This window comes from Hesperophylax consimilis, chromosome 4, assembly GCF_061612785.1.
Source record: "Hesperophylax consimilis isolate HC1 chromosome 4, BYU_Hcon_1.0, whole genome shotgun sequence".
NCBI lineage: Eukaryota > Metazoa > Arthropoda > Insecta > Trichoptera > Limnephilidae > Hesperophylax > Hesperophylax consimilis.
Genome location: NC_142839.1, coordinates 25,814,717 through 25,841,110, shown reverse-complemented (window position 1 = coordinate 25,841,110; position 26,394 = coordinate 25,814,717). Strand labels below are relative to the sequence as shown.

The window sequence follows — 26,394 nt, the reverse complement described above, 5'->3', positions numbered from 1 at the left end:
AAAAAAATATTTTTCGGCTATTTTAGGGTTAAAGTTTTTTCTGGTGTTTAGGGTTGAATAACAGATGTTTTAACCCTGCAGAGCAGAAATATTTTATGATTACACCGGGTTAAATAAAGGGTGATTTCAAAATAATGCTTCAAATCCGAGTTTCTTCATTTGCTTTACTTTCAAATAGTTTTAATTAGTTGGGTACTTTGATCTTCAGTAATAATTTATAAGAATTTGATTAAAAAAAAAATAAAAAAAAAATCAACTTGAAACTCGATTTACTCGATAACGAAAGCTCAAATAAAAAAAAATATACTACAAAATCGACTCCAAATGTGATGTAGATTCACCAGTTTCCCGCTTGTACTACGAGTTTCCGGACACCCTGTATATAAACCTTCCAACCAAAACTAATTATATCAATTAATTAATCTACTACAAAGTACCTTCACTACATACCACGTCAGCTCAAAGACAATTTTTCTTCCTAGCTACTAAAATCTTTAACCTTATCCCTGAAAACCTAAAAACCGTGAGTCAACCCCATTCCTTTAAAAAACAAATTACGAAATGGATCCTTACACACGGAATACATTACAATTACAATACCCATTCATTCTACACTCTATCAATTTAATCACCTTTCAGACAAAACATAACTTATTATAACAAATAATACTAAATAATACATAATAAACATATAATACATTAATACATAACATAACATAATCCTTATTCCCTAACTAAAGCGGTATAGTATGTAAATAAATAATTCGTCTGATCTATTTACTAATAATTTGAGTAATTCTTATAATCTTCTTATAATTCTCTAACTTCTCCATTCTCTTCTTGCAACCCTAACTAGCTTTTCATCATTTTTATTATTTTTCTTTTTCATATCATAGTAATGTATAGATTCTGTTCAAACTCTAAAATTCACCCGCCATAATACAGGGTCATCCCTAGCATGGAGGGTGAAATATCACAAAAACCATATGTACCTTCTAAGTCTTGCATTAATAAAATAAAATAAATAAATTTCAAACAAGTCGATATAATTAGTTTTTTCAAAATGATTAATTGATTACGTCCATTTAAATATCTCCTCCTGTGAACTCGGAAATAATGAACTACTCTTCCTCAGTCAACACTCAACTAATTATGGATACTATTCAAATAGACTGGTCTATGTATATGTTTTTATATTTTTAAAACAAATTGTTATTTTTTATTGTTATCACTGTTGTCATTAAGTAAAATAAGTTTTTATCTTTTTTTAATATTTTTTATGTGAAATGTTGCCATCGACAAACTACTGAAAAGTAGTTTATTGGAACTTTTCTGTTTTTTCAGTATTTTATTTTATTATTTACTGTAATATATATTTTTGTCTTGCTTTCTTTAAATAAAAAAATTTTAAAAATTTAAAAAAAACTCACGACAAGACCTTGATTTTTTTGATGTAGGTAAGTCTAAACGATTTTGGTCTGCCACTAAGCAAGTGATAAATATAATATATATTTATTAATCTTTGGGAAATCAACCAATGAATATTATAATTTTTTACAATTTTTAAATTATACCAAAAATACATATTTCCACCTTGTGTTAAATAAGCAGAATTGACATAAAATAATAATATAATTAACCGGTCAGTGGCTGAGTGGGCATCACGTTTGGGTTCCACCCAGGCGTTGTGTGTTCACTTCTTCGGCTGGCTAAGTCCTCCATCACAACCCAAGCAACATTTTCCGCTTACTGCGGTGGTAGTAGGAGATTTTCAAATATTGTCATGTTATTCGTAACCTGGTCTTTTAAAAAAATATATAAAACAAAAACTAAATACCATAACATTATGATTTAATGGCAATGATGTTTGATGCAATTGGGTGAAAGTGAAATTAGGATACAAACAAGGGATGTGAGTCAAGGATAACCAAATCACTTAATGTGAGAAACTGCGCTGGAGGAATTCAGACACACAAGAGCCGGTTCCCACAGAGCAGTTTTTTATTGTGCTATAATATTCTTATACGTGACTCTTTACATATAATCGAATAAGAACTATATGATAGCAAGATTCGACTCAAACTAAATGCATGAATAATGCTAATCTAGTCTTGGATAAATACAGGGTGTATCGGCACGTACCCGACAAACTTTAACCAGCTATTCCTTAGCATATTTGGAGTAAAAAATCTTATGTGCACTTTGCTGTCCGGTAACGTTTTTTTTTAATAAAAAAATTATTATTCATATTTTCACCATATGTCACCACTGTTTTATCCTTTGTCAAAGTTTGAAAACCCATCTGGCAAATATTTTATTCGAATTCCGTTGAATAATGCACGTGTGTACCTATATTGGCGCACACTTACAATCACAACGAAACGGCACGGCACCATTCGTCTCATTTTTAACTATTATTATTTAGTGTGTGCGAAAGAGCAAAGACGCTTTTTGACATACTTGCTTATAACAGCTGTTGAACACGAAACGCAATGCCAATGACAGTGATGTAGTGTGGAAATTTTAATATTTTTTGTTTTTAATTGAAAAAAAAATGCTACCGGACAGCAATGTGCCCATAACATTTTTTACTCCAAATGTGCTAAGGAATAGCTGGTTAAAGTTTGTCGGGTTAGTTCCGATACACCCTGTATAGATAGCAGTATAGCCAATAAAAATGTGCGGTGAGAGATAGTTCTTATTCGAAGTATGATACAGTTAAATATGACAGAAGGAGATAGGGTCCCATTAGCTCAGTTGGTATAGCGGCATCCCGGCAAGACTTGGATTCAAGTCCTAGATGTGACCGTATCTTTTTCTGTTTCAAATCTTTGTTTAAGGATCGCTAATATTGTCTTCATAATTAAATATTACAATTGGAGGTTTTACTCATTTAGTTATTCCAATAAATAAAAAGATATTTTCTTCACAACAAACAACACCCACCAGCTTCGAAGACAATTTGTCTTTCCGCCAAAAACAAAAGAACTCAATTTTAAACTTTCTAGTTCCATTTTTCAACTTAGGGATGGTTAAAAAATACTGTGGAATAAATGACACAACAGTAGGAACCAAACATATTCTCATTTCAAACTCCAACAACTTACATAATAAAAATTATTGCACATAAATGTAATTTATTTTTGTAAAAGCCCTAAAGTGGTAAATAAATAAACATTATCACCGTGGCCTTGCTAGGCCCCATGATGGTCGGCATGATGTCAAGATGTCACTTATCTTCATACCATCAGTTTTTTTTTTATATTTCACAGGCAAATAAAAAAAACAGCACTTAATACTTCAATCTTAATTTATTCCAATAAAGTGACACTGAAAGCAAGTTATCCCTCTCTTTGACTTTCTTATCAAATATGTCAAAATCATTTTTCTGCAATCTTTTTAAGTAGCCATCTACCGCCACCGCTGGAAGCAAAATTGGTTTCGCATCCGATGGCACTTCGATACTGCGAGCCTAGAAATAAAAAAAATTATACGTTTACCGATAACCTATTAAACCATTGCATATGTGATCAATTGGCAGTTATCCCTGTAAGCGGATGTCGCAAATAATAATAATAATATTTGAATGATTTGTATGGCGCCGTTTTTGTAAAAAATCACCTCAAGGGCGCTCAACAAATATATAATAAATTTCTTCAATGATCTCTTTTATTACTACCTACAGATTAATCAAACTATTATCAGCTTATGGCTAATAGATTGCATCCACTGGTTCGTCGATCACTAATACAAAACTATAATGTACAATGCATTTGATCACCAAACGTAATTCTGATGATTTATTATTTTCTTCCTTTTTTCGGCCACTAAAGTTTAAAAAAAATTGGAGCCGGATTTAAGTGTCAACGGATTTGAAGACATTAAACAGCTGATATTAACCCACAGCGACCGATTTTATTTTTTTCAAATTTGAAAACTAAAGATAAAATCACCAAAAAATCCAGATCAAGATGTCAATAAAAACCTATAACCTGTTTATTGAGTTTTTTTGCCATTTAAAAGCATGTGATCTATAAACTTTCGTACATTGTGTCAAAACAAGCCACCTGGCGTGATAGATTGCAGTGAAAGGTCAGGTGAAATCAAAGTGCTACACCTCATGATGGAAATAACAATGCGAGATATAAAAGGTTGCACTGTCCTAGAAATTACAGAGAGAAAACCCTTCGCCAAATTCAGCACGTTAGAGCTCACCCTCTTTTTTTTCTTTTCAAAAATTTTTTTTTCAAAAAGACAAATTCTTAACAGATATTCTGCTTTATGATTAAGATCTCGAGAGTATCAAGTTATCAATAATACCTTAATGAGATGTTGATTAGCTCTGGATGCCACATCAAAAACTACACCTCTCATATTTTGGCTATCCACACAGCGCAATGCATCCTCTTGACTGAGATTATGCTTCATTAAAAGGTCCAATGGAAGCACCACAAATCTTTGCTGCGCCGACTGCTCTACAGACCTAAGAAAATAAGATTATTTACACAAAATTATCACTGATGGTGTGACTTTTTTTAATTTAACAAGATTCTCAATCTCAGAACGGGAGGGAAAATTAAGAGAATAGAGGAAGAACTTGAAGACCTAGCTAAAAGTAGTCACCGGAATAGCTATGTTGTATCAGTTCTCAATATTGATCTTTCAGTGGAGTTAAAGGAGGGCAAGACGATTACAAAATTATTAATTGTAACTATGACGACCTCCGTGGTCGAGGGGTGAGACTCTCGACTAGCAAGCGGGATGTCGCGGGTTCTAAACCAGGCATGCGCAAATAAATTTTTTCTGATTAATTTGTGTTATTTCACAAATTACTCATTTAAAATAATATGCAAGGTGTCCGGGGGTAAAGTGCGCTAACTTCGGGGGGGTGATTCTACATGATTTAAAAAATAAAAATAAATAAATAACTTTTCTCGAAATTTTCTATTTCTTATATTTATATCACATTTTTACTCGAAAAATCCCATTCAAAATCATTTCGAAATCCAACAGATGTGAAGGAATGTATAGGTCCGGTCTTGAGGTGATATTTAACAAAAAAGGTACAACATATAAAAATAGCTTATTTGGTTGAATTTATTTTCAAATTCTAGGATTTTGAGAGAGTTAAATATAAACTAGCTTTTTGCCCGTTGGAAACTAACAGGTAAAAAAGTGGTGTGTGTTGTAATATTTGGATGTGGATGAAGCAAGGGGTGTGTGCATAGTGTGATTTGATGTGTGTGTGATGTGTCAAGGCTCTCAGAATGAGCCTTATCTCGCAAAAAGGGGCCTAGGAGCATAAGGCTTAATATTTTCACTGAGCCAATCGGGTTTTTTCGTTCGATACACATATCGTCGCATTAATTCGTAGAATGCGTAACTCCCAAATGTAAAATTTTACAGTAGGCACAAAAAACCTCGTAGTGAAAAAAAATGAAAGATGGCTTATTCTTTTTATTTATGTTTCGAACATATAATATATTTGGAAATTTATTTTCAATCATTAAACTTTTGTAAGTTAAGGCTTTCTATTTCAAATCGGAGTTAGGAAGTTTACGTAAAAACCGAGAATGGAGATACGCATTTTACAAAAGATACATACTTTTCTGCGAACAGTTTTATGAACAACCTAGCGGAAAATTTGGGAGATAGGAATTTTACATTTACAAAATAAAACACAACAATGTATGTGTATGTCGAGGCAGTCTATTTAGATGCATTTTAATGATTTTAATGATGCGGAAGGTTATCGTTAAAGGAGTGGTAATCCTTTTCTAATGTCTGTTTTAAGTCTTGTAAATGCTGGTACTTTTCCTTCCTTAAGGGATTAAATCTGACTCTCAAGTGAAATCTTCAAACTCTGGAGATCATTACAGATTCGGCGACGGTTTTGTGCTGGGTGAGATCTACACTGACCGGGAGTAGTCGTGTCAGAGATGATCGTTAAGTGACGCTTGGAGTTGATGAAGGAGATTGTAGAAGAATTTGATCTGACATTGTCGATCACCCTTGTTGTCCTGTAGAAATAAAACTGATGTACTTACTAGGGTTTGCAAGACCCGGGCAAAGAGTAGCCATGACAGGAAACGTTGTGAAAGGAAAGAGTGTGAAGATAGGTGGGAGAGACTTGAAAGTGGAACTGGTGAGCAAACATGTGCTTTAAGCGTAGAAACTCTTCATGCTCAGCATCACTTTGGAGTAAAGTGAACGCTTCATCTTGCCCGGCTGGTCGATCCCGAGGCGAGAAGAAAGGACGTCGATAGATGCGTGCGTTCCTGCGTACAATGCAGGACAATTGACCCTCCACCATCATCCCATGAAGCGGGTAATCTTAATGTTGTGACAACCTGGAGTCGCTTGGCAGTTGATGTTACTCATTTCGGTAGGAAATGTTTACTCACATTTATCGATTGCGGTCCAAGTAGATTTGCCGTGTGGCGGGAAATCGAGTCAGATAATGCAGCTTCGATTATCAGACATTTGGAAGAAGTGTTTCGGGAAAGAGGCCAGCCCAAAGTAGTTCTCATGGACAATGGTACTGCATTTTGTTCCTACAGTGTTACAGATAAGTGTAAGAGATGGAATGTTCGTCAAAGATTTTGCGCGGCATACCGACCAGCTGGAAACGGTATAGTTGAACGACATCATCAAACAATAAAGAGAACTGCAGCCAGAAGTGGAAGCGATCCCCTGCAGGCAGTGTTTCGGTACAATCTTTGGCTGCAAAAAGTCAGGATGATCGAGGTATTGCGCTGTCTAGTATAGTTCACACTTCACACTCGTGGAGACACCCTTCTGCGCAAGTGAATATAGAAGAGGAAGTATTGACTGAGCTCTAAGTGGGCGATCTTCTTGCGGTTAAACCAGTAGATGGGAGATGCACATCGTGCATGGAAGGGTGACAGGACTTACTTCAGTCAACAACATCGAAGTAGATGGCATACCAAGACAGGTGCTTGACCCGCGGAAGATGCCTGACAGAGAACGGACTGTGTCTGAGGAGAGACGAGATGGAATTGCCGCACGTTCCACCGTAAATATTTTGGGTTTGTTTGAAGAGGACAGTGAAGAACCGGATCCGGATATGCATCAGGAGGAGATCCACTTGCAAAGAGATGGTGACCTTGAAGAAGAGATAATCACAGTACAAGGACCTATTAGGTATTTACGAAACCGCAGAGGCACATAAAACAAGAGAGCTACGGCAGAGCGTCACACGGTGCAGAAGACGTCAGTTTAGACTACAGATACAAAACACTATTCGTGACTTCACAATTAAAATTAAGGTTATAAAATGTTCAAAATTGATTAATCAACTTATCTCAGTTAATTTCACGGTAAAACTATTACACCGTAAATAAATTTCCTCAGTCAAAAACACAACAAGCGTGCACGGCTCACCGGCCAATACTGAATTAAGGAGTTACGAAGTATTCGCGAGTAAAAATGGCACCATAATTTTAAGCAGTTTCCTAATTTGTGTTTATCTAAAAGGTTAATTTTTTTTTAAATTTTCGAGTTTTACTAGTCGATGCGGGTCTAATTTTAACACCAGATGGCATTAAAAACGTATTTTCGAAAAATTTGGAGTTACGCAGTCTACGAATTAATGCGACGATATGTAGTTTGATACCTATATTGACTACTTTCAAGTTCCAACTTACAGTACCAACCTGCAGTACCTACCTACAGTACCTGTCTACAGTACCTATCTAAAGTACATATCTATAGGTTTACCTACGGTACCTACTCACACATGCTCTTGGGAGTGTGTGTATTGATGCGAAACGTCACTGAGAAACAGGAATTTGTCAATCAGTATCGATCACACTTCTAGGGATTTTCTGAAAATTTATTTCATTATAAATTTTAGGTTAAACTTAACGGAAGAAATGTAATTTTTCGCATGCAAATTCACACTTACAAAAAACTACCATCGGTAATTAATATATATATTCTTACCTCAACATATTAGCCAAGCCTTGAGCTTTTCCGAGATGGGAGGCAGCGTGATCGCAGTGGACATTTTTAAGCCCAGCTAACTCCAATAGCAAATAATAAATCGGTGACACAGTACCTTCTGCATATTTCTCAATTTCATCAAGATTGTTAAAATATTTCTTGGAAATGTTATTCTTGCGGGTGTTCACTAGCTTGGCTAGATTCCTTTTTGATACATCGAAAGTACGGCAAACCTAAAAACAATACATGAAATTTTTTTATAATATAACTTTTGCATTAAGTAAACATCACTCAAAGGCCATAAATATTATTATACAATACAGTAACTTAAATAAATTCGCAATTACTTAATGGTAACAGAAGGGTAGAAGTTACCAGAGATGTGCAAAATGGGTAACAAAAACCATTTGAAATACAAAATGGAAATGGGTCAAAACTTTTCCATTTGAAAATGCAAAATGCAAAATGGTTTTTAGAAAAGCATTGCAAATGCAAAATGCAAAATACCTATTTTCAAAATGCATTGAAAATGCAAAATGGTTTCTCAGATCAAACCATTAAAATAATTATAGAATTTTTAAACAATTTTGCCATTTAATAATGGACATCAGTGTAGAACAAATATATTACATGATGGTAAATCCAAAAACACCACGACTACAGATTATGAAACCACAAAAAATTTGTGCGGGACTAATGTTGCCAACGTAAAAACATAGAAACTGCTATCTAACATTCAATATTACAACGTCATGCGTCATGGCCCCATGTTCAGTATTTTTTGTAATGGTATCACTCAATTGCCAGGGCTTCTACCAGGGAGCAACTTGACAAATGTAAATTATCTCTCATAGTGAGGTTGAGGACCGACTGATATTTGGGGCTTATGAAAAAAAGATGAATGGATATAGTAGGAAGAATGTTGCAAATAAGCATTTAAAATGGAAAATGCATTGAGAAAAGCATTTAAAATGCAAAATGGTTTTTAGAAAAGCATTTAAAATGCAAAATGGAAAATACCCATTTTGCATTTCCATTTGAAATGGATTTATTTGAAATAAAGCACATCTCTGGAAGTTACAATACGAACAACATTTCTCTGGAAAAAAATGTGGAAGTCCACCACATCATATTGATATATTATCCACTGGAGCGATTTTCGGCATATTATGGCAAATTTGAAAAACGTTTTGAGCGATCGCTTGTCGTAATGTGCCAAATTTATAAGAAGCTATAAATATGGGATAAACAGCGAAATCTAGGTGGGTTCATTTATTTCTTTACAATGTGAAATATCATTTTCAATCAGGGAGATGCATTTTGCCAAGTATTTGTTGTAAATGTACTCATTCAATAAACCGAGTGAAAAGACTATTTTAAACAGTGAAGTTTAGTTGGTGACAGCGCTGACTTCATCTGTCTAATGCGCGCCATTTAGTCGGCCTTGCATTTTCCTATGATGCATAATATCTTTGACTGTATTATTTATAATAATCGAAAAAAATAAGTAATTTGCGTGTATTTACAAATGCAATATTAGTCCTTGGCTTTTACTAGTGTTTGCCGAGTAATTAAAACACTTTCTCATCACACGTGAGGGCATTTTGTCACTTTTTAAAGCAATTTACTTAGAGGTAGCACACAACCTTACGCGACGCATTTCTTTTTAGTACTTACTAAAAATATGAAATAGAAAGCACTACAATTGACACACTTTTTGCTTGCCTCTTTGAGATTTTGTACAGCTCGTCTATATACATACTGTAACATCATTGAGCCAAACTGATAAAAAATAACTTACTTTGAGGGGCTGACAGATTACGCTGTAAGCATCATGGCTTGGCCTATTTCAGCATATCGCTCGCCATACATTCCCATTGGGATAAAAGAATATAGCGTAGTCTGTCAAAAGCTTAATACAGATTTTACCATCTCCCCGATGCAAATAGTTGTCTTTTAGAGTAATTAAGTTGAATCGAAGTGTTATTTAATAGAAATATTCATATTAAGCATTTTTTTTATTTTTATTATTTGTACAATATTTTATCTTACTTAAATCCTACAAAACTGATCAATCAGTTTGATTGTAAGAAATCTCTCACTTTTCCTATTTATTTGCTTATAATAATATATTTAAATCTCAACTTGATATCTTGATGCGTAATACATAATATTTACTTAATAGTATATATCTAATATAAAAATACTTACTAATTATTATAATGCTTATGATCATAATGTACGATAGTAATTGTTTTACTACTAGCTACTCTAAAAGATAATTTATTATATTATGTACCTTGTTAAGTTCCTGTGCCACTGGGTGGGCGGGGAAATTTTTTGTATCTTTTGTATAAATTTTTTCCAATGTATCTGTCCAAAACTGGTATCGCATGAGTCCAATATTTGCTTCTGAAACCTGCTCTTGTACTCTTGAAACTTCGACATTGAAGGCTCGTAGAACGAATGCACATGATCGTAGATTATTCTTCAGTAATAGAGTAGACAGAAAATTTTCATAGTCATACTGTCTACCTGGAAAAAATAATTAATTAGATTACATAATTAAAACTCTTTACAATAAAAAAAAGGTTTAAATACCTCACCTGACGGAATCTAGACAAAACTGAAATGGAGTATTCACAGAAGATTTGTGCCTAATTTTCGAAAACATGGAAATGAACAAAAGTTGTTTGTGTCTTGTGAAATTCATTTTTATATTATAGCGACGATAATATAAATTTATATAATAGTTTTCAAAAATCTAACAATCGACAGCTACTTATTTTCAGATATTTTATAAGTCCTTTGACAGGGGGTTTATAGAGGAAAAATCAGATTTCACGTATTTGTTCACGTTTTCATTCATTATTTCGCTCTCAATTTCTCAACTTCCAGAAGGAAATAAAATATTATAAAGTTTGACAGTCGGTCTGTGACAGAAGCATAGATCATAGATATAATACCAGAATACCAGACACATAAATATACCACTCTCACCAGACAGATTATGAAAAAAAAATTCTATGAGAAACTCATATAGGTACTCGACATTTTTTGTGTAGCCGATGGGCATGATCGAAATATACAATTCGAAACGATCGGTCATTTTATAATCGAATTGTGAGCGGTTTGTTTATGATCAGAACTGATCAGAACCATAAACAAACCACCCACATCGAAACATTCCAAAAAGCTGCCTGACAATAGAAGTACGTCTTAATACTTGGAACAACTAGTACAAGTAAGAATAAATACTTATTCCAAATACTTATTTCCTAGTATTTCGTACTTCTACCTACTTAACGGTAGGTTCGCCACTTTTTTTATTTGAAAAGCCCCAACTGCTCCCAACCGCCTGGAGCCAGTGAGACTATGGCATCCCCAATTGGGGTATGTTTTAAGGCTGAAGGTAGTGGGGAGAGAAAAAATATGGGAAGAGGAAGGTGAAAAAGTACCTGGCTATTCAGATGTAGTCGCCAAACACTGCCTGTCTAAAATATTGTCAACCGTATTAACCTGATAAAATTTGATTATCTACTACAACCTACAATCATCCCAGTAAACATTTAGCTGAAAACGTTGCCTGTGTCTTGATCCGAACTCACTACCCCTGGACTGAAACCAGACACCAAGACACCATGCCAACTCAGCTACTCAAAATGTTATTTAATGTTAAAAATATAATTTTTATATTTTAAAATCGGAGTGGGTGCAATGTAGTAAGTACACGATGATTGCGTGATAGTTTTTAAATCTCTCGCTGCAAGCGGCCAGAAACGCCTAATTTTGCAGTGGCCAAAGGAGGAACAAACAAACTACTAAATCTGCAGATTTCAAACGGTTAAAAAATGTCAAAATTATTTTTATCCATAAAATCTACATTACCTATGCCAACAACTGCAGAGTTAACTATCATGTTTCAAACCATCAATGTTCTGATTATAAAAATGTTTCGATTTTGCCATCACTAGCACTGAGTCGTGTTTAAAAAAATAGCTAAAAACTTACCAGATAAATATAGTCAAGCAAAAATAGCCTTACATGCATTTTGATTGGAGATTATTTTTCCGTACATTTGGATTTGTTCTTGGTTGTCTTCTAAAATTTAGAATTTTCGCAAAGTTTTCAATTTTCCGATTTGATATTTGAGCATCACGTTGCCACGCTTAGCTAATTTTTTAAATTTTGCCACCATGGCTGATGAAGTGAATGAAAAGTTATCTAAAAAGTGAGTTAAAATAGCTAAGCTGATACTTAAGTATTTATACGTTCTTCGCTTTCGGCTTTAGTAATTTGTTTAATTACAAACGTGCTAATAATACATCGATAACCTATAAGCTGTCATAGTTCCGGATGATGTAAATCTTTGTAGTTATCAATAGTTATATATTACTAATACGTGTAAGGCAACATGTTCGCAATAGGTTTTAAAACTTTGGTTGCATCAAACGTCTACAAGTCTCGTTTGCAAAGGATATGCCTGCATCCCTTCAGCAACTCTGGGCCTGTCAAAAGTAATCGGTATTGAGCAACCTATATGAATTGTAGAGTCCCAATCAGAGAATATATCATAACTAATAATCCCAACCCCTTCCATTATTACGTATGCCTATTTTTAATTTGATGAAGTTATCAACAAATTGAGCGAACCCTTGATAAAATGCGCACCATATGCACATCAAACTAGTGCCACATATTAAATATTTGATTACCAATTTTCCTCAAAACAGTGTGAATAAAAAACTATCAGCTCTTTAATAGTTGATGAATTCTAACATTCTTCTTAAGAGGAAGCTACAAGCCAGAAATATGTCTATTCTTGGTATACCTTTTATTGTAGGTAATAGGCGTTCAAATCGCCTGACAAACGGAGTCTAGAAACGTTCGATTTCTAGCACAAACTGGTTTTTATTTATTTTGTAAATACTGTTATAAGAAAGCAAAAAAGGTAATCAAGTGAAACTGTCACAGATAATCTTAGCTATTATACAGTATTTTTTTTTAAGTTGTTTCCTTTACGCATTCATACATTTCTATTGAAAAAAAATTTTTTAGTAGTTTACATTCATATTTTTTATTTAGTAATTTTTTTTTATTGGTATGCTACTCCAACGAAACGATAGGAAAACCTTCAATTTATCTAAAGCATATTTTTTGGTATTCATAATATACAACAATTCGTTATAAAGATTAGTCAAAATAGTGATTTAGCAATAAGCTTCGCCTTAATTGATGTCATTGCTGGCAACTCGGGTGTTTATTATTTTAGTTTTCCGTTTCCCGTCTCACTAGGCAAAGTTTGTTCTGAGAATTGAATTGTTAATATTTGTTTTATTCTTAACAATACAAGCAATTTAAATTTGATAACTGCACAAGTGGTAATGTTTGTTTCAAAACATGGCGAAACATTTGCAATCGTTAAATTCTTAATCTGCGGTTTCCAACATGGTTTACCATTATAAATAATATTGATTATGGGGTTTAAGGCGATGCCATACGTAGTAATGCAAAATCATGTGTTTTTGGTTTGAAAATTTGGTCACCTAGAAATGTTTTAGATGCTTTAATTAAATACTGCAAGTAGAATACATCTTGGCCTTTAAAATAATCGAGTATTTTTTAGATAAATCTTTTTATAAGCCCAGAAAAAAATAATGTATAAGGCCTAAGAAAACTGATTTAAAGTTCAAAATCTCCTACTTACGAACCCATTTTCGGTTATGATTTTATTGTATAGTGTGAAAAATTAAGTTATTTATAAAATGATCGAAAAAAAATTAAATATTTATGCCTGAACATTAACAAAATAAAATAAAAGGTACTTTTTGGCCATATTTTTTTCTTGCATAAATCAAAACAGGCGGATGGTGTTAAGCGGGAATTTAAACCTTATCGCCATCTACGTAAGGGTTGTTATTGATAGCGGCTCAATATAAAATATTACACGACGTAGTGCATCGCCTTAATCGCAATATTTTTATGTTCGTTTACCCAATAATGATTTAGCTATTAATAACTAATTGCATAGTGCATAGGTACCTACATTATTTGTAAATATTTTTTGAACTACGCCCTTATTCAGTTGGTAATTTCTCCAGGCATGGTTTAACCTTTGGAACACCAGACCCTTTTTGAGGGAAAAATTATGCACTTATGGCATACAGGTTTAAATCGCATATCAAAAAATTCAAGCTAGGGCGAAATTCTAATGCCAGCAGCGCGTGAACGGTTTGTTGGCAGGAAAAAAATTCTTTGTCACTAATGCACAAACGGTTTTCCAGAGGTTAACACAAGTGAGAAGTGGCGGAGACGTGACACAGACGGTGCCTCCTCCATAGATTTTGTGCCCGCGACACTCGTGTATAAACCGTGCCTTAGTCTTATAATAGGAAATGAGTAATTTAGTATTAATTTATATCCTTTCCGAATTCTTAGTACACAATATTTTCTTTGTGCACCTTATCATACCTTTACAATGGTCAACATTGTTCCTTATCAACTTATCAGGCTTTTTAATATATTTTACAAAAACATAATCGTTTGTGTTTTTAAGGCATTATAATAATAAATGTTTAAATGCGCACTCAAAAGATTTTATAATTTATAAGAGATGGATGTTGTAATTGATGATGCCACTTCCAAAGTGTAAATTCTCTTAAATATACATTAGTAATTTTGTAATAATTAGATAAATTAAATATGAATGTTTTTCCTGAATAGAAGACTCAAAAATTAAAATCGAAAGAGATGCAAATGAATATAATATTGTCTCCTTTTTACTACAACTTAATGTAGGAAAAGATAAATGCTAAATAAATTAACAAAGGCTTAAAAAAAATCATAGGATCTAAAAATACACACAGTTAATAAAATTATTTTGTATTTTCCGTATTCAGATAGCTAAGGTACTCGCCATTTTCCGCGTTAATTGCGTTTGTAATTTGTGCTATCGATTATTAAAAAGCGGGGTTGATGAATGGATAAAAGTATCTCGCTTTAACAGTGCAAGCTTATTTCAGGTTTCATTATATATACTATCTACTTTCCTACAGTTCCGATTGAAAAGGCTTATCAAAAGTTTAACTACGATGTCTGATTGGGACAAACTGAGATATCATAAAATTACCGGTGTCTTAACAATATTTCTCTCATTCTTTTCAGTGAACTCAAAAGACGACTTAAAGTCGAGCAGAAGGCCAAGGAAAAGTTGGAGAAAGCCGCAACAGTTGTTGAAAACAAGACTTTGGACAAGGAAAGTAAGCCTAAAGAAGAAGAAATTAGCCCAAATGAATTCTTTAAGCTAAGATCTGCTGCCGTTGCAGCTCTGAAGGCTACTGGCAAGCCAGAGGATCATCCTTATCCTCATAAATTCAAAGTTGACATTTCTCTTACTGAATTCATAGCCAAGTATTCCGACCTTACCGAAGGGGAAATGCTCGAAGATGTAACCTTGTCAGTAGCAGGAAGGGTTCACGCTATTCGTGAGTCCGGGGCCAAGTTGGCATTCTATGATCTACGTGGAGAAGGAGTTAAAATTCAGGTTCGATACAACAAAGTGATGAATTCAGCTTCAACAAACCTTTTTATATCTATCAATATTCTTACGAAGAACTGATCTGTATTTCAGGTAATGGCAAATGCTAAATTATACGACTCTGTGGAAAAGTTTGAGAATGAAACTGGTAAATTACGCAGAGGTGACATTATCGGCGTAATTGGACATCCGGGCAAAACAAAGAAAGGAGAACTCTCGATTATGCCCACCAAACTGGTTTTGCTTTCACCGTGCCTCCATATGTTGCCCCATCTTCATTTTGGCCTGAAGGACAAAGAGACCAGATTCAGACAACGATATTTGGATCTGATTCTAAATGACAAGGTATATTTTGTTACGGACTTTTTTATTATTGACCAATTCATCACTAGTGAGTCGTACTTTCATTGTATGATTTTTTTCTACAGGTTAGACAGACCTTCTATACACGAACAAAGATCATCGCTTACGTGAGACGGTTTTTGGACGAGCTTGGTTTCTTGGAAGTGGAAACTCCAATGATGAACCTGATTGCTGGCGGAGCAACGGCTAAACCTTTTGTGACGCATCACAATGACTTAAACATGGACCTGTTCATGAGAATAGCCCCCGAACTTTACCACAAGATGCTTGTCGTTGGAGGCTTGGACAGAGTTTATGAGATTGGCAGACAGTTCCGTAATGAAGGAATCGATCTCACACATAATCCTGAATTCACCACTTGTGAATTTTATATGGCTTATGCTGATTACCATGATATCATTACGCTCACTGAATCCATGATCTCCGGAATGGTTAAATCAATCCACGGTAGTTACAAGGTGAATATAATTTCTATCTCATTTAGTAAATTTGGATAACATAAACAAAGTTACGCCCTATGTGATTCATCCACGTTCACACATATTTATCTATTAATCTGACTTTTGGTAGAACCTGCCTCAAGAATTTAATTCACATGGATCATACCATGTCTTGGGTGGAATATTTCCAACTCCTCCCCTTCTACAATGGTAATACACCCCCCCTACTAATAAATGTGTTTTAAATTTTACACAACTGATAAAAAACCATTTATCACACATTAATGGTTGTTTATCAGTTGTGAAATGTTTTAAATATATTTATTAGTAAGGACCGTTGTTCGAGGAACGAACAAGGGTTGGGATAGCCGTATCTTGAAAGGCTATTCCACACAGATAAAGCATGGATAAAGTCTATGGCTTATGACAGGCGAATGCGATAACACAATTCATAAGGTTAATTCACAGTCAACTTACCGGGTGGCGAATGAAATCTGCATCTCGAGAATCATCTGTCAGCACTGGAACGGTGATCGTTGTACGGTAGCACTCGTTATGTTGAAATGGATTGCGATAGTTGCGATAAAATATGTTTAAGGGATTATTCGGATAAATAACCGGCGATAGTAAACACATTGGTTTTGACAAGACGAAAGTTTTGATGCGATTGTTCGGCTCACGGCCCTCCGTGATTCTAGTTGACGTGTGTGATTTAAAACTGTACAGTTCAAAATCTGACCGTACTATTGGTCAGCACACGGCCTGTCAAAAGCAAATCGGCGTGACGGAACAGCCGTATTATGTATTGCAACCTTTCATTGTGCTATAATATAAAATTAGCATTTTATGTTTAGGAAAAACTATTGGTTCTATCGCTGCACACAATATTTTCCTGCTTATCACTTTTCACCATCTGCAACTTTCGGAATGTCTTTATTTATTTAGTCATCCACAGGTTCTCAATTAACATTTAATACTTGTGTTCAAACATAAACTTAATATGAATGATTAAATATTTTGTTTTCCAGATAAAATACCATCCCGATGGACCGGAGGGTGCTGAACTTGAGATAGACTTCACTCCACCATTCAGAAAAATTTATATGATCTCTGCCTTGGAAGAAATTCTAAAAACCAAATTCCCCGATTCTCAATCATTGGGAACCAAGGAAGCCAATGAATTCCTTAGTGCCCTGTGTGTGAAACATCAGGCAAGTTAATAATTACTTAAATAACTATTACTTGTTTCTCCCTTGTTATATTTTATTATTTTTATTTGCTGACCCTGTACAAATCGCAAATGCGCCCCACTTTTTAATTTGGCACCCATCCTCGACTCTGTGCAGAAACTGGTGGTCCATTTGATAGATTCCGCTAGCTTAACAAACTGATTGCAATCTTTAGAACATAGGCGTCCTGTAATGCTGTCATGCACAGGTATGCTGTCCTTGTTCTATCGGGATTACAATGGAAGTTGCTCCGAGGAACTAGCGTCATTGATCCCTTAGGCACCGGTGCATATTCGGTTAACACGCCAAACGCGCGCCCTACATATGTACACTGTTGGCATTTGTCACATGAGAACGGGTCGCTTCTACGATTAGTTCTTGAGTTCAACAGGTCGGCTGTTGAACGATTTGCCGATTGGTGCGACTCGCTCTACAGTAAAGGAGATTTTTATGTGAGGTTTTTAAGTAACAACCATCTGGAGCCAGTAAGACTATGGCATTCCCAATAGGGGTATGTTGTAAGGCTGAAGGATTACCTTTAGGAGAGGGGATGGAGACGGGGAACTCACTCGAGAGTGAGACTCTGGTATAATGAGTCAGCTCCATTGGGCAGTACACATAGCAAGGATGGAAGATGACTGACTAAGAAATAAGCTGTCTATAATGCACCTACAGGAGGAAGGAGTGCTGGGAGGCCTAAGCTTAGGTGACTAGATGGTGTGGACATGAAAACTGCTTTCTAGAGGTTGACAGGACTCTCCAAGGATTGTAGCACAGATGATGTAGCTAATTCAAGTTTTATATAATAGTTCCAAATATTTTATCTTACCAAATCTTTCCATTTTGTTAGGTGGAGTGTCCAGCACCCAGAACGACCGCACGGTTACTGGACAAACTGGTGGGACAGTTCTTGGAAGAGACGTGCATCAACCCAACCTTCATTTGTGATCATCCGCAAATCATGAGCCCCCTCGCCAAGTATCACCGGAATGATCCAGGCCTGACAGAAAGGTGAAAATTAAAAAAATTTCATTATAGATTGTTTCAAGATTTCTTGAAATATGTCAGTAAACATCATAGAATAAAAATAACACAAGAAATGCCTTGTGAGCCTATTTTATGATCCAAACGTTTGCCCAATCGAGGCTTAAATTTCCAATAAAAAACAAAAAGTAAAAAAATTCAAATTTGTTTGGAAGGCATTTCTAGTTTTCTTCTTTACTCTATGGTAAAGTACTCTGGTAATGGTCTCTGATTGATATCCATTTTATGTTTAGTATTAATTGTGTTTAATTTCGGTTGTTAATGCATGGGTAAGTAATGGGAAATATTCCTGCGTAATGCTTAGCATTATTCAACTTCAAAATTAGAAATACCTTTTGGATCTACTTATCATATCAGACAAGCGATAATGTAGGTACATAAATTATTTTATAAATTGATAATTCTCTATTCAAAATGCTTGAAGATGGGTCACTGTCTGGTCTCCAGTGACCAAATGTTTTCAAAACATCGGACAAAAATAAAAACATTGGGTAAACATTTTTTGTTTTCCATCGGTCACATAAAACAAAATTATTGTCACCCTGCGCCAATGTTTCATTTTTGCGCAAATATTTGGTTCAATTTTGTGGTAATAATGTCGCTGGAGACGTAGCTTAAGACAATGCGCGTGGTTTCACTGAACTAGGGTCCAGCCAACATACTTCAGCGGGCCGTTCATGTACATAGGTTTTTCAAGTTTATTAACATTAGACAGGAAAATTTTCCTCCTGAGGCAAATCTTTTTTATAAACGCTTTCAGCTTCACAAATCCTACAATTATAATATCTCGTGATTTTTCACCCAATATTATAATTGTAGGATCTGCGCTAGTTATGTAATAATTTATGAAACATTGTTCTAATGAAAAGTAGATTTTCCAAGTTTTAACAACGATTTGGCTGTTAAAATGCTGTATTAGGTTGTTATATGTAAAGTATTCTTCGAACTCACAAGATTTAGTCAAAATGAAGATATGTCCATTCCAAAAATTACTAATAAATACGTCAACGAACATTCGCTTACCTTCTACCTTATATATTTGATAAGATTCTAATGGATGTAAAAAGCAAATCAACTTGCAACATTTAACTCAAAAAAAATAAATTATTTTTCAAGATTTTTTATATTGATATTGTATCCATTCATTGTATGCATGCAATTGTATAAATATGCCTATGAGTGTGTGAGTATGCTGTGTGCCTTTGAGGGTGTGTATGCCTATGATTTATGTTGATTGTGTTATATCTATATAAGTATATATTTTATGCCAATGTAAAAACTAACTATTGAATACTTTATTTTTTTTAGATTTGAGTTGTTTGTAATGAAGAAAGAAGTGTGCAACGCCTACACGGAGTTAAACGACCCGGCTGTGCAGAGGGAGAGGTTCGACCAGCAGGCCAAGGACAAAGCGGCCGGAGACGATGAAGCCCAGGGAGTGGACGAGACCTTTTGCACTGCGCTGGAGTACGGCCTGCCCCCCACGGGCGGCTGGGGCATGGGCATCGATCGGCTCACCATGTTCCTCACCGACACCAACAACATCAAGGTATCAAATTACATCCCCAACTTCAAAGTGATGGGTAAATTCCTTGGAATATATTTTAGGGGAATATTCCTGAAATAAGGAATATTGTATCCCTGTGAGGTTGTCTCCTACAGTGAAATTTCATGTTATTTACAATTTATCATATTAATTAGAGCATGCTGAGAACAGATCTTTCAGAATTTTTGGAAAATACCGAAGATATAAGTTGTTGAAATTTTGATATCTGCTGCCGGCTGATAATCATGTGATTTCGCAGCAGTACTATAGCGCTGCCATTTGATTTATGTATTGTACTGAATTATAAAGCACCAAATAGCGTCAAGTAAAACTTTGTAATGCATATAATTACTATTAATTGTATTTATTGCCAATAAATCATTTTTTGTTTTATATGAAGTACATAATATTACCATCGTAAAATTTTTTATTGGAATCTGTTGACAGTTTGTCAAACTTCTCACTCAACTAACACTATATGGTCGGGCATTACCGCCAAATTGGGGGCGAAGCGCGGGTGTTTTTTTAAATTTTATCGCCAAAATTAGACTTTCCGCAAAATATTCATATCTTATAATCTATTTGATATTTTTCGATGAAACTTTCAGTGTTTTACTTTAAAAAGATGTCTCTATTTATTTACTTAGCAATGTATGTGTAATTCCTTTTTTTATTAACAAAAACTTTCTACTTTCTTGGGAATCATAGAAAAAACAGTATTTCACAATCGAAATAACATATCGAAATTTATTCATACAAAATTATTTAGAAATTTTCAATACATATAAAAAAAAAACTATAACCTAATAGTACTTCAATGTGTGATAGCGTTCGAAACACTTTCCTTTATGCAGGGGCACATTGCAAAACTTGCACATGTACCGCGTTTCACTGCGTAGTTTGTGAGCGGAACATACGCGTCAACGATTTTATTTTTTTGTTGTGTTTTAAACTCATTGTATTGACAGGTAGATATATCGAGTACCGCCGACAATAGAAAAACCCATTTAAAACCCCTTGTTTACAAGTTTCCCACTCCTTACCACTTTGCACAACAAAACGAGTAAACTCGTCTCCCGCGTCTTACTGTAAAAAGGCGTATGACGAGTTTTCTCGTTTCCCGCAAAGAATGTGTTAAAATAAATTGTAGTTTTTATTCCAATATTTGCGTATTTTCGTCCGGCAATCGAGTGTGTTCTGAGCATTTTCTGCTCTCGTCTTTCAACAGGTTAAAAAAATGTGTTACTGATTTAATTTATTTTTTCCCCCAGGAAGTATTGTTGTTCCCGGCAATGAAGCCTGATGACCCCAACAGGCATAATACTGAACAACCTACGGAAGCAAATTCTGTTGCAGAATCAACTTAATCGTATTCATTACTATGCTTTGTTTACTATTATTATTCGCAACTGATTTTTTTTAAATATTTATTTGTCAATAAAGTTTGACTTCGCTTAACATTGTGTTTTATTTTTTAGGTTGTATGAAAAAAGTTTCAAATATATCTGCTTACGTAGGTAATAAAAAAATATTTATATAAAAGAATTTTAACCACTCAGAACATTAGAACGTCAAAAGACGTAAATATGATAATAGCGGTCAAGACATTAGAATGTCTTTTCACGTAAACGCGCGAGATTTTACAAAAATCGGTTTATTTCCATCACTAGTATACGGATTGCCATGATTTAAAAAACAGAGTATCGATAATGAATAACGCTACGCGTCTGTATTCAAGAATATCTATGGAACGTAGAGGTGCATTATCTAAGCCGATTGGATCTGTCATCTTGTTCGTTCATAATTTATTGCGTTTCTAAATAATTTATTAAAAATATTTTAGTTTGGACGGTTAATATTTTGAGGTGACTAATAGTTTTTAATTATATTTCTTCAATATATAAAGTGTTATTTCTTTATGATACTCAGAAAAAAGTACATTTTTCACGGCTTTGAAATAATGGTCAGCGATTTTTACATATTTTTGAAGTTTTCATAAAATGTATATTTAGAAATGCAAATATTTACGTATAACAGCACAATACGATAGTGAATTTCATAATCTTTCCAAAACATTTTTTAGAATGAGGCTACGTTTCCCAAAACGTGAGTTATGAAGCTTTTAGCAAAACTCGTAAATAACACAAAAATTTTCACGTTTTGACAGTTCTCAAAAGAACACACAATAAATAAAAGTCTTTGTCTGAGAGGTTAATAAATTTATTCATAATCATATTCCTTATAAAATAAATATGTAGTTACAAAACATTTTGATGGCACCAAAAACAAGTCCAGATTTCAACATGGCCCAAGTATAATAATACAGCATAGTCAATCAGTTTTTTTTTTAAATATTTTATGTAAAAGAATTGTTTTATTTATGGCCATCATAGACATTCAAATCGATGGAACTACCAATCAGTAAAAGGGAAATAAACCAAAAAATATAATAAATAATAAGTTGTGCGGGAGTGTCGTCACCGGTGACCGGATAACTCATCAAAATGACAATTCAACACACCTATAAAAGTGCTATAAAGTTATGAAAAGTGATGAAACAAAAACTAGGTTAAATGTTTTCATAACTTTATAGGTGTGATGAATTGTCATTTTAAGGAGTTATCATGGAACCGTCGTCACCATCTCCTTTTCAGTGATTTGTCAATAAATGAATCTGACAGTATTCAGGCAACTCGCATTATAATATCACTATTCAGTCCTCCAAAATAAAAATTTTCTTACGAATTACTAGTCCTTTTTAGAATGGCGCCCAATTTGACAGCTGCATAAAAAACATTACTATAAATCTCTACACTATTAAGTTAGACCTTTTTACAAATGTGTTTATCCACCTCACGAGTTGCTACGCCAGGTGGTTCTTTTAAAAAGGAACATTCAGATTCTGCATTCTCATCTGCAAGTCCCACAATGTTTTGCGCTGCAAAACTTTGCTTTACTTTTCCGCACAGGATTTTGGTTATTTCAATATACGCTCTTCGGCGGTCAATGTACGACAGATGTCATAGTTTATTCAAAGCATTTCGAATCTTCCTGGTGCCAAAAGTATGGTTTGTCTCCAGGTCGATGAAATGATACTCAGATATCACATGAGGACAACCAACTTGGATGTCTGTGATGGACATTGAATTTGAATTATAATAGTTTTGTGATTTATTCGCAGTTTCTCAAAAGGTGCCAAAAGATCTTCGTCTTGCTTTTTGCTTGAACCCTGTTAGCCTTAGAGCACTAAAAGATATAGGGAATATTATGTCCAGAGTCAACCAACAATGTTTTGGATACAGCTTTAATTAATTTACATTTTACTTTAGTATTTATAAAATAACTATTAATGATATTGTTCCTCACATGGGCGAGATTTCATTACCTTCACATTTATACACATAAATATATCATTTTTGCCCCTTATTTGAAAATATTTTAGAATATCTGGACAATAAAATGTCTAACAAAATAAAGGAACTTTAATGGTAACAACCCAGATGTAAATTATTATGTAGTTGGCTTTTATAACAATTAAGTTGAATCAATGTAATTTAAAAAAAATATGTTACTGAATGTTGTACACAGCGATCCTAAAAGATTACCGAAAATGTAATTAAATAAAATTACATCCGGTAAATGTACAGAAAATAGGGACTCGGTTAATGTGCATTTTGAATAGAAAAAAAAAACTTTGTATCAGTTCGATAGTAATGAGAAGTAGGTATTTTGGTTTCTGGATATGGAAAGTATAGTTATTTCGTTCAAATTAAAATAGATTTTTCCCTTTTGTCATCGCTTGACATCGAATGTTATCAATGTTAGGGTTAGTTTTCTCTTCTCTTGTTTAACAGGTTCTTAGTTAGGGTTATTAAAAAAAAAACAGTTTAAATAACTATTTTAATATTTTTATGTCTAAACATCATTGCATGAAGAAAAATGTGAAATTATCCAAAATAGCTATTAAAATGCATTGCTTTCCATTTTACGGAAACTGAAATAGGTACTTCTCATTGTTATCTAACTGGTAGATGGTGTTTTTCTATTAAAAGTGCATATTAACCGTGTCCCCTATTTTCTGTAGATACCTCACATTTTTCTAAAATAAAACTCAAAATTGTTGCTATGGAAATGGACTCACATTGGGTGATACCCTGTCTGTCGATTGCGCATAGGCTTCGATGCAATTATACACTAATAATAGTTTAATATTATTAAAATAACAATTTGGTAATAAAGCAGTTTAAACAAGAAAAAGCTACATAAATCTGACACATGTTTTTATCTAAACTATAAATTATTTATCGTAGAACATTGATAGATTAGAGATACTGATGCTAGCGAAACTAAATTTAAAACTATATCAGATTAGATCGTCACTGACTTCACCAATTTCACTAACGCCGTTGTCAACAAGTATTTTGGTTGAATTATAATGTTCACCTAGTCTGTACATGTGTCGGTGATAAGTTATTATTAATGGGTAGCCTTTAAATTCATCTCCCTGGGTGATGACTGAAGGTAAAGTGGATTGTATAACGTGAATTCCACACTTGAGAATGTTGGATAAAGCCTGCAGCTCTACCTGACCACCCCATGTGGTTGTGTTGGCGACATTGTTACAATATTCTTCAAACTGCTCGTCCGTCAACATATCGCCAGTTTCCGTGTTCGAAAGAAACAGTATGAAGTCTTCTTTCTTTTCTCTTATGTGATCAGCAGTCCATTTCCTTAAACTGTCCACTGAAACTGGCTGTCTACCGGTCACTAATAACTGATGAGATATAGCGCCATACAGACAGTTACCATTTGATGGAATTATATGTAAGGTTAATCCTCGCGCTGCAAGAATCTTTTTGATTATCTGTGTTTCGACATTCCTAGGACCATTGATGTTTTCAACTTCCTGTTCCATAATAATTTTCTTATTGGCCTTTTCTTCCGCCGCCTTCTTATCTCTGCGTTTTTGAGCTTTTGATATCCGTGGACCAGAACAATCGACTTCGTCTTGAACTATTACGTTATTTTCATCTTCCTGGGATGGTTGATTCTTATTTTTTATACTTAATTCTTCTAAATGTCTACATTCCAATTCTGTTTCTAGCCTCAAAACGTCATCTAGAATCTCTTTCTTCTTTTTTTTGTCACTCTTTCCAGCAATTTTTTTTAAGCCTTGGATTTTCGCTTGAAGATCCTTTTTCTCTTTCCGGTGCCTTTGCTCGATAGTCAATTCAATTTCTTCACAGTCCGACATTGCAAATTGAAAATTTCAACTTTCCAACTTCTAATTCTGACAGATCTTTAACCTTACTTTATTTTAAAGTGTTGTCAGCAGCAGGTGGCAGCAGGGTTGCCAATACATATCATTCATATCATTATAAATGATTATATAAAATACCAACAATAGACTAATATAAATGATATATAAAATACCAACAATAGACGTTCAAATTCCCCACATGTTCCTTTACCTCCAAACTGAACAAAATTCTACTGAAATAGATTTTTTTTTATTTGGTCTTTTTAGATTTTCTTTTTTCGTTGAGGCTTCAAAAATTGACTTTTTTGAAAATTTGCGGCGAATGAAAATGAAATATAGTTTCACAACTATTGTAAATAGTATTTTCCGATATAGCTGAATAATAAAGAAATGTCAAGAATCCCCGCATTTTCCCACAAAAAGTTCTTCTCGCCAAAAACCCAATTATAAAAAAAATATTGGAAATTCTCCCCAATTTTTGGAATTCCCCACTAATTGGCAGACCTGTTCGTCAGAGACAATAGGATTTTATTGGTCATCACTAGGGGTGCGTAAATTTCGCAAATAAAAAATCGTGATTTCGCATTTAAAAAAACTCAAAATAGAAAATTTCGCATTTATTTCGCAAAAAAAATACAGTGTTAAAAACTCAATTAAAGGCTAGCATTGTTGTAATTTCTACATTTTCATCTTTCATTGTTTGCCTGCGATCAGTTACGACAATGTTTTAGATACTAAAGTACCTCTCGGCATCAACACTATTGACAGGGCAATTGAATAGCTACTTTTGCAAATCCAGGGTAGCAAGATAACTAAAACTTGCATTACATCCGCAGGAGCTTCTTGGCCGACCAATCGATGTAATTGTCTGTGAAAATGAGAGTACCCGTCAATTAGTTCTTCTTGTGGTACACTTTTGAAAAAACGGAATTTTTGCGAAGCTTTCCACTATGGAATTGACAGAAGAAGAGGGCACATTTGCTGCTTCCGATGGACAAAATAATCTGCCA

The 26,394-nt window shown here is 34.2% G+C and overlaps 3 protein-coding genes across 4 annotated transcripts; 1 reads left to right on the top strand and 2 right to left on the bottom strand.

Moving 5' to 3' along the window:
- Positions 1-3,188: 3,188 nt before the first annotated feature.
- Positions 3,189-10,923, bottom strand: sicily (NADH dehydrogenase (ubiquinone) complex I, assembly factor 6 homolog sicily). Its single transcript, XM_089631354.1, has 5 exons — positions 10,572-10,923; positions 10,265-10,496; positions 7,966-8,198; positions 4,321-4,483; positions 3,189-3,472 (listed from the first exon to the last, which is right to left on the bottom strand). The coding sequence occupies exons 1-5, from the start codon at positions 10,676-10,678 to the stop codon at positions 3,293-3,295; spliced, it is 915 nt and encodes a 304-aa protein (XP_089487480.1). The 5' UTR covers positions 10,679-10,923; the 3' UTR covers positions 3,189-3,292.
- A 1,116-nt stretch (positions 10,924-12,039) lies between these two features.
- On the top strand, positions 12,040-21,582 carry LysRS (Lysyl-tRNA synthetase). Of its 2 annotated transcripts, none has more exons than XM_089631352.1 (8): positions 12,040-12,196; positions 15,130-15,508; positions 15,596-15,847; positions 15,931-16,323; positions 17,334-17,516; positions 18,385-18,545; positions 19,887-20,127; positions 21,396-21,582. In XM_089631352.1, exons 1-8 carry the CDS (start codon positions 12,162-12,164, stop codon positions 21,489-21,491), a joined length of 1,740 nt encoding a protein of 579 aa, XP_089487478.1. In that variant the 5' UTR covers positions 12,040-12,161; the 3' UTR covers positions 21,492-21,582. The 2 variants fall into 2 exon arrangements, with proteins under 2 accessions (XP_089487478.1, XP_089487477.1); XM_089631351.1 differs by lacking the exon at positions 12,040-12,196 and adding an exon at positions 12,240-12,489.
- A 2,562-nt stretch (positions 21,583-24,144) lies between these two features.
- Positions 24,145-25,431, bottom strand: LOC149424432 (deubiquitinase OTUD6B). Its single transcript, XM_089631350.1, has one exon. The coding sequence runs from the start codon at positions 25,376-25,378 to the stop codon at positions 24,488-24,490; it is 891 nt and encodes a 296-aa protein (XP_089487476.1). The 5' UTR covers positions 25,379-25,431; the 3' UTR covers positions 24,145-24,487.
- Between the last annotated feature and the right edge of the window lie 963 nt (positions 25,432-26,394).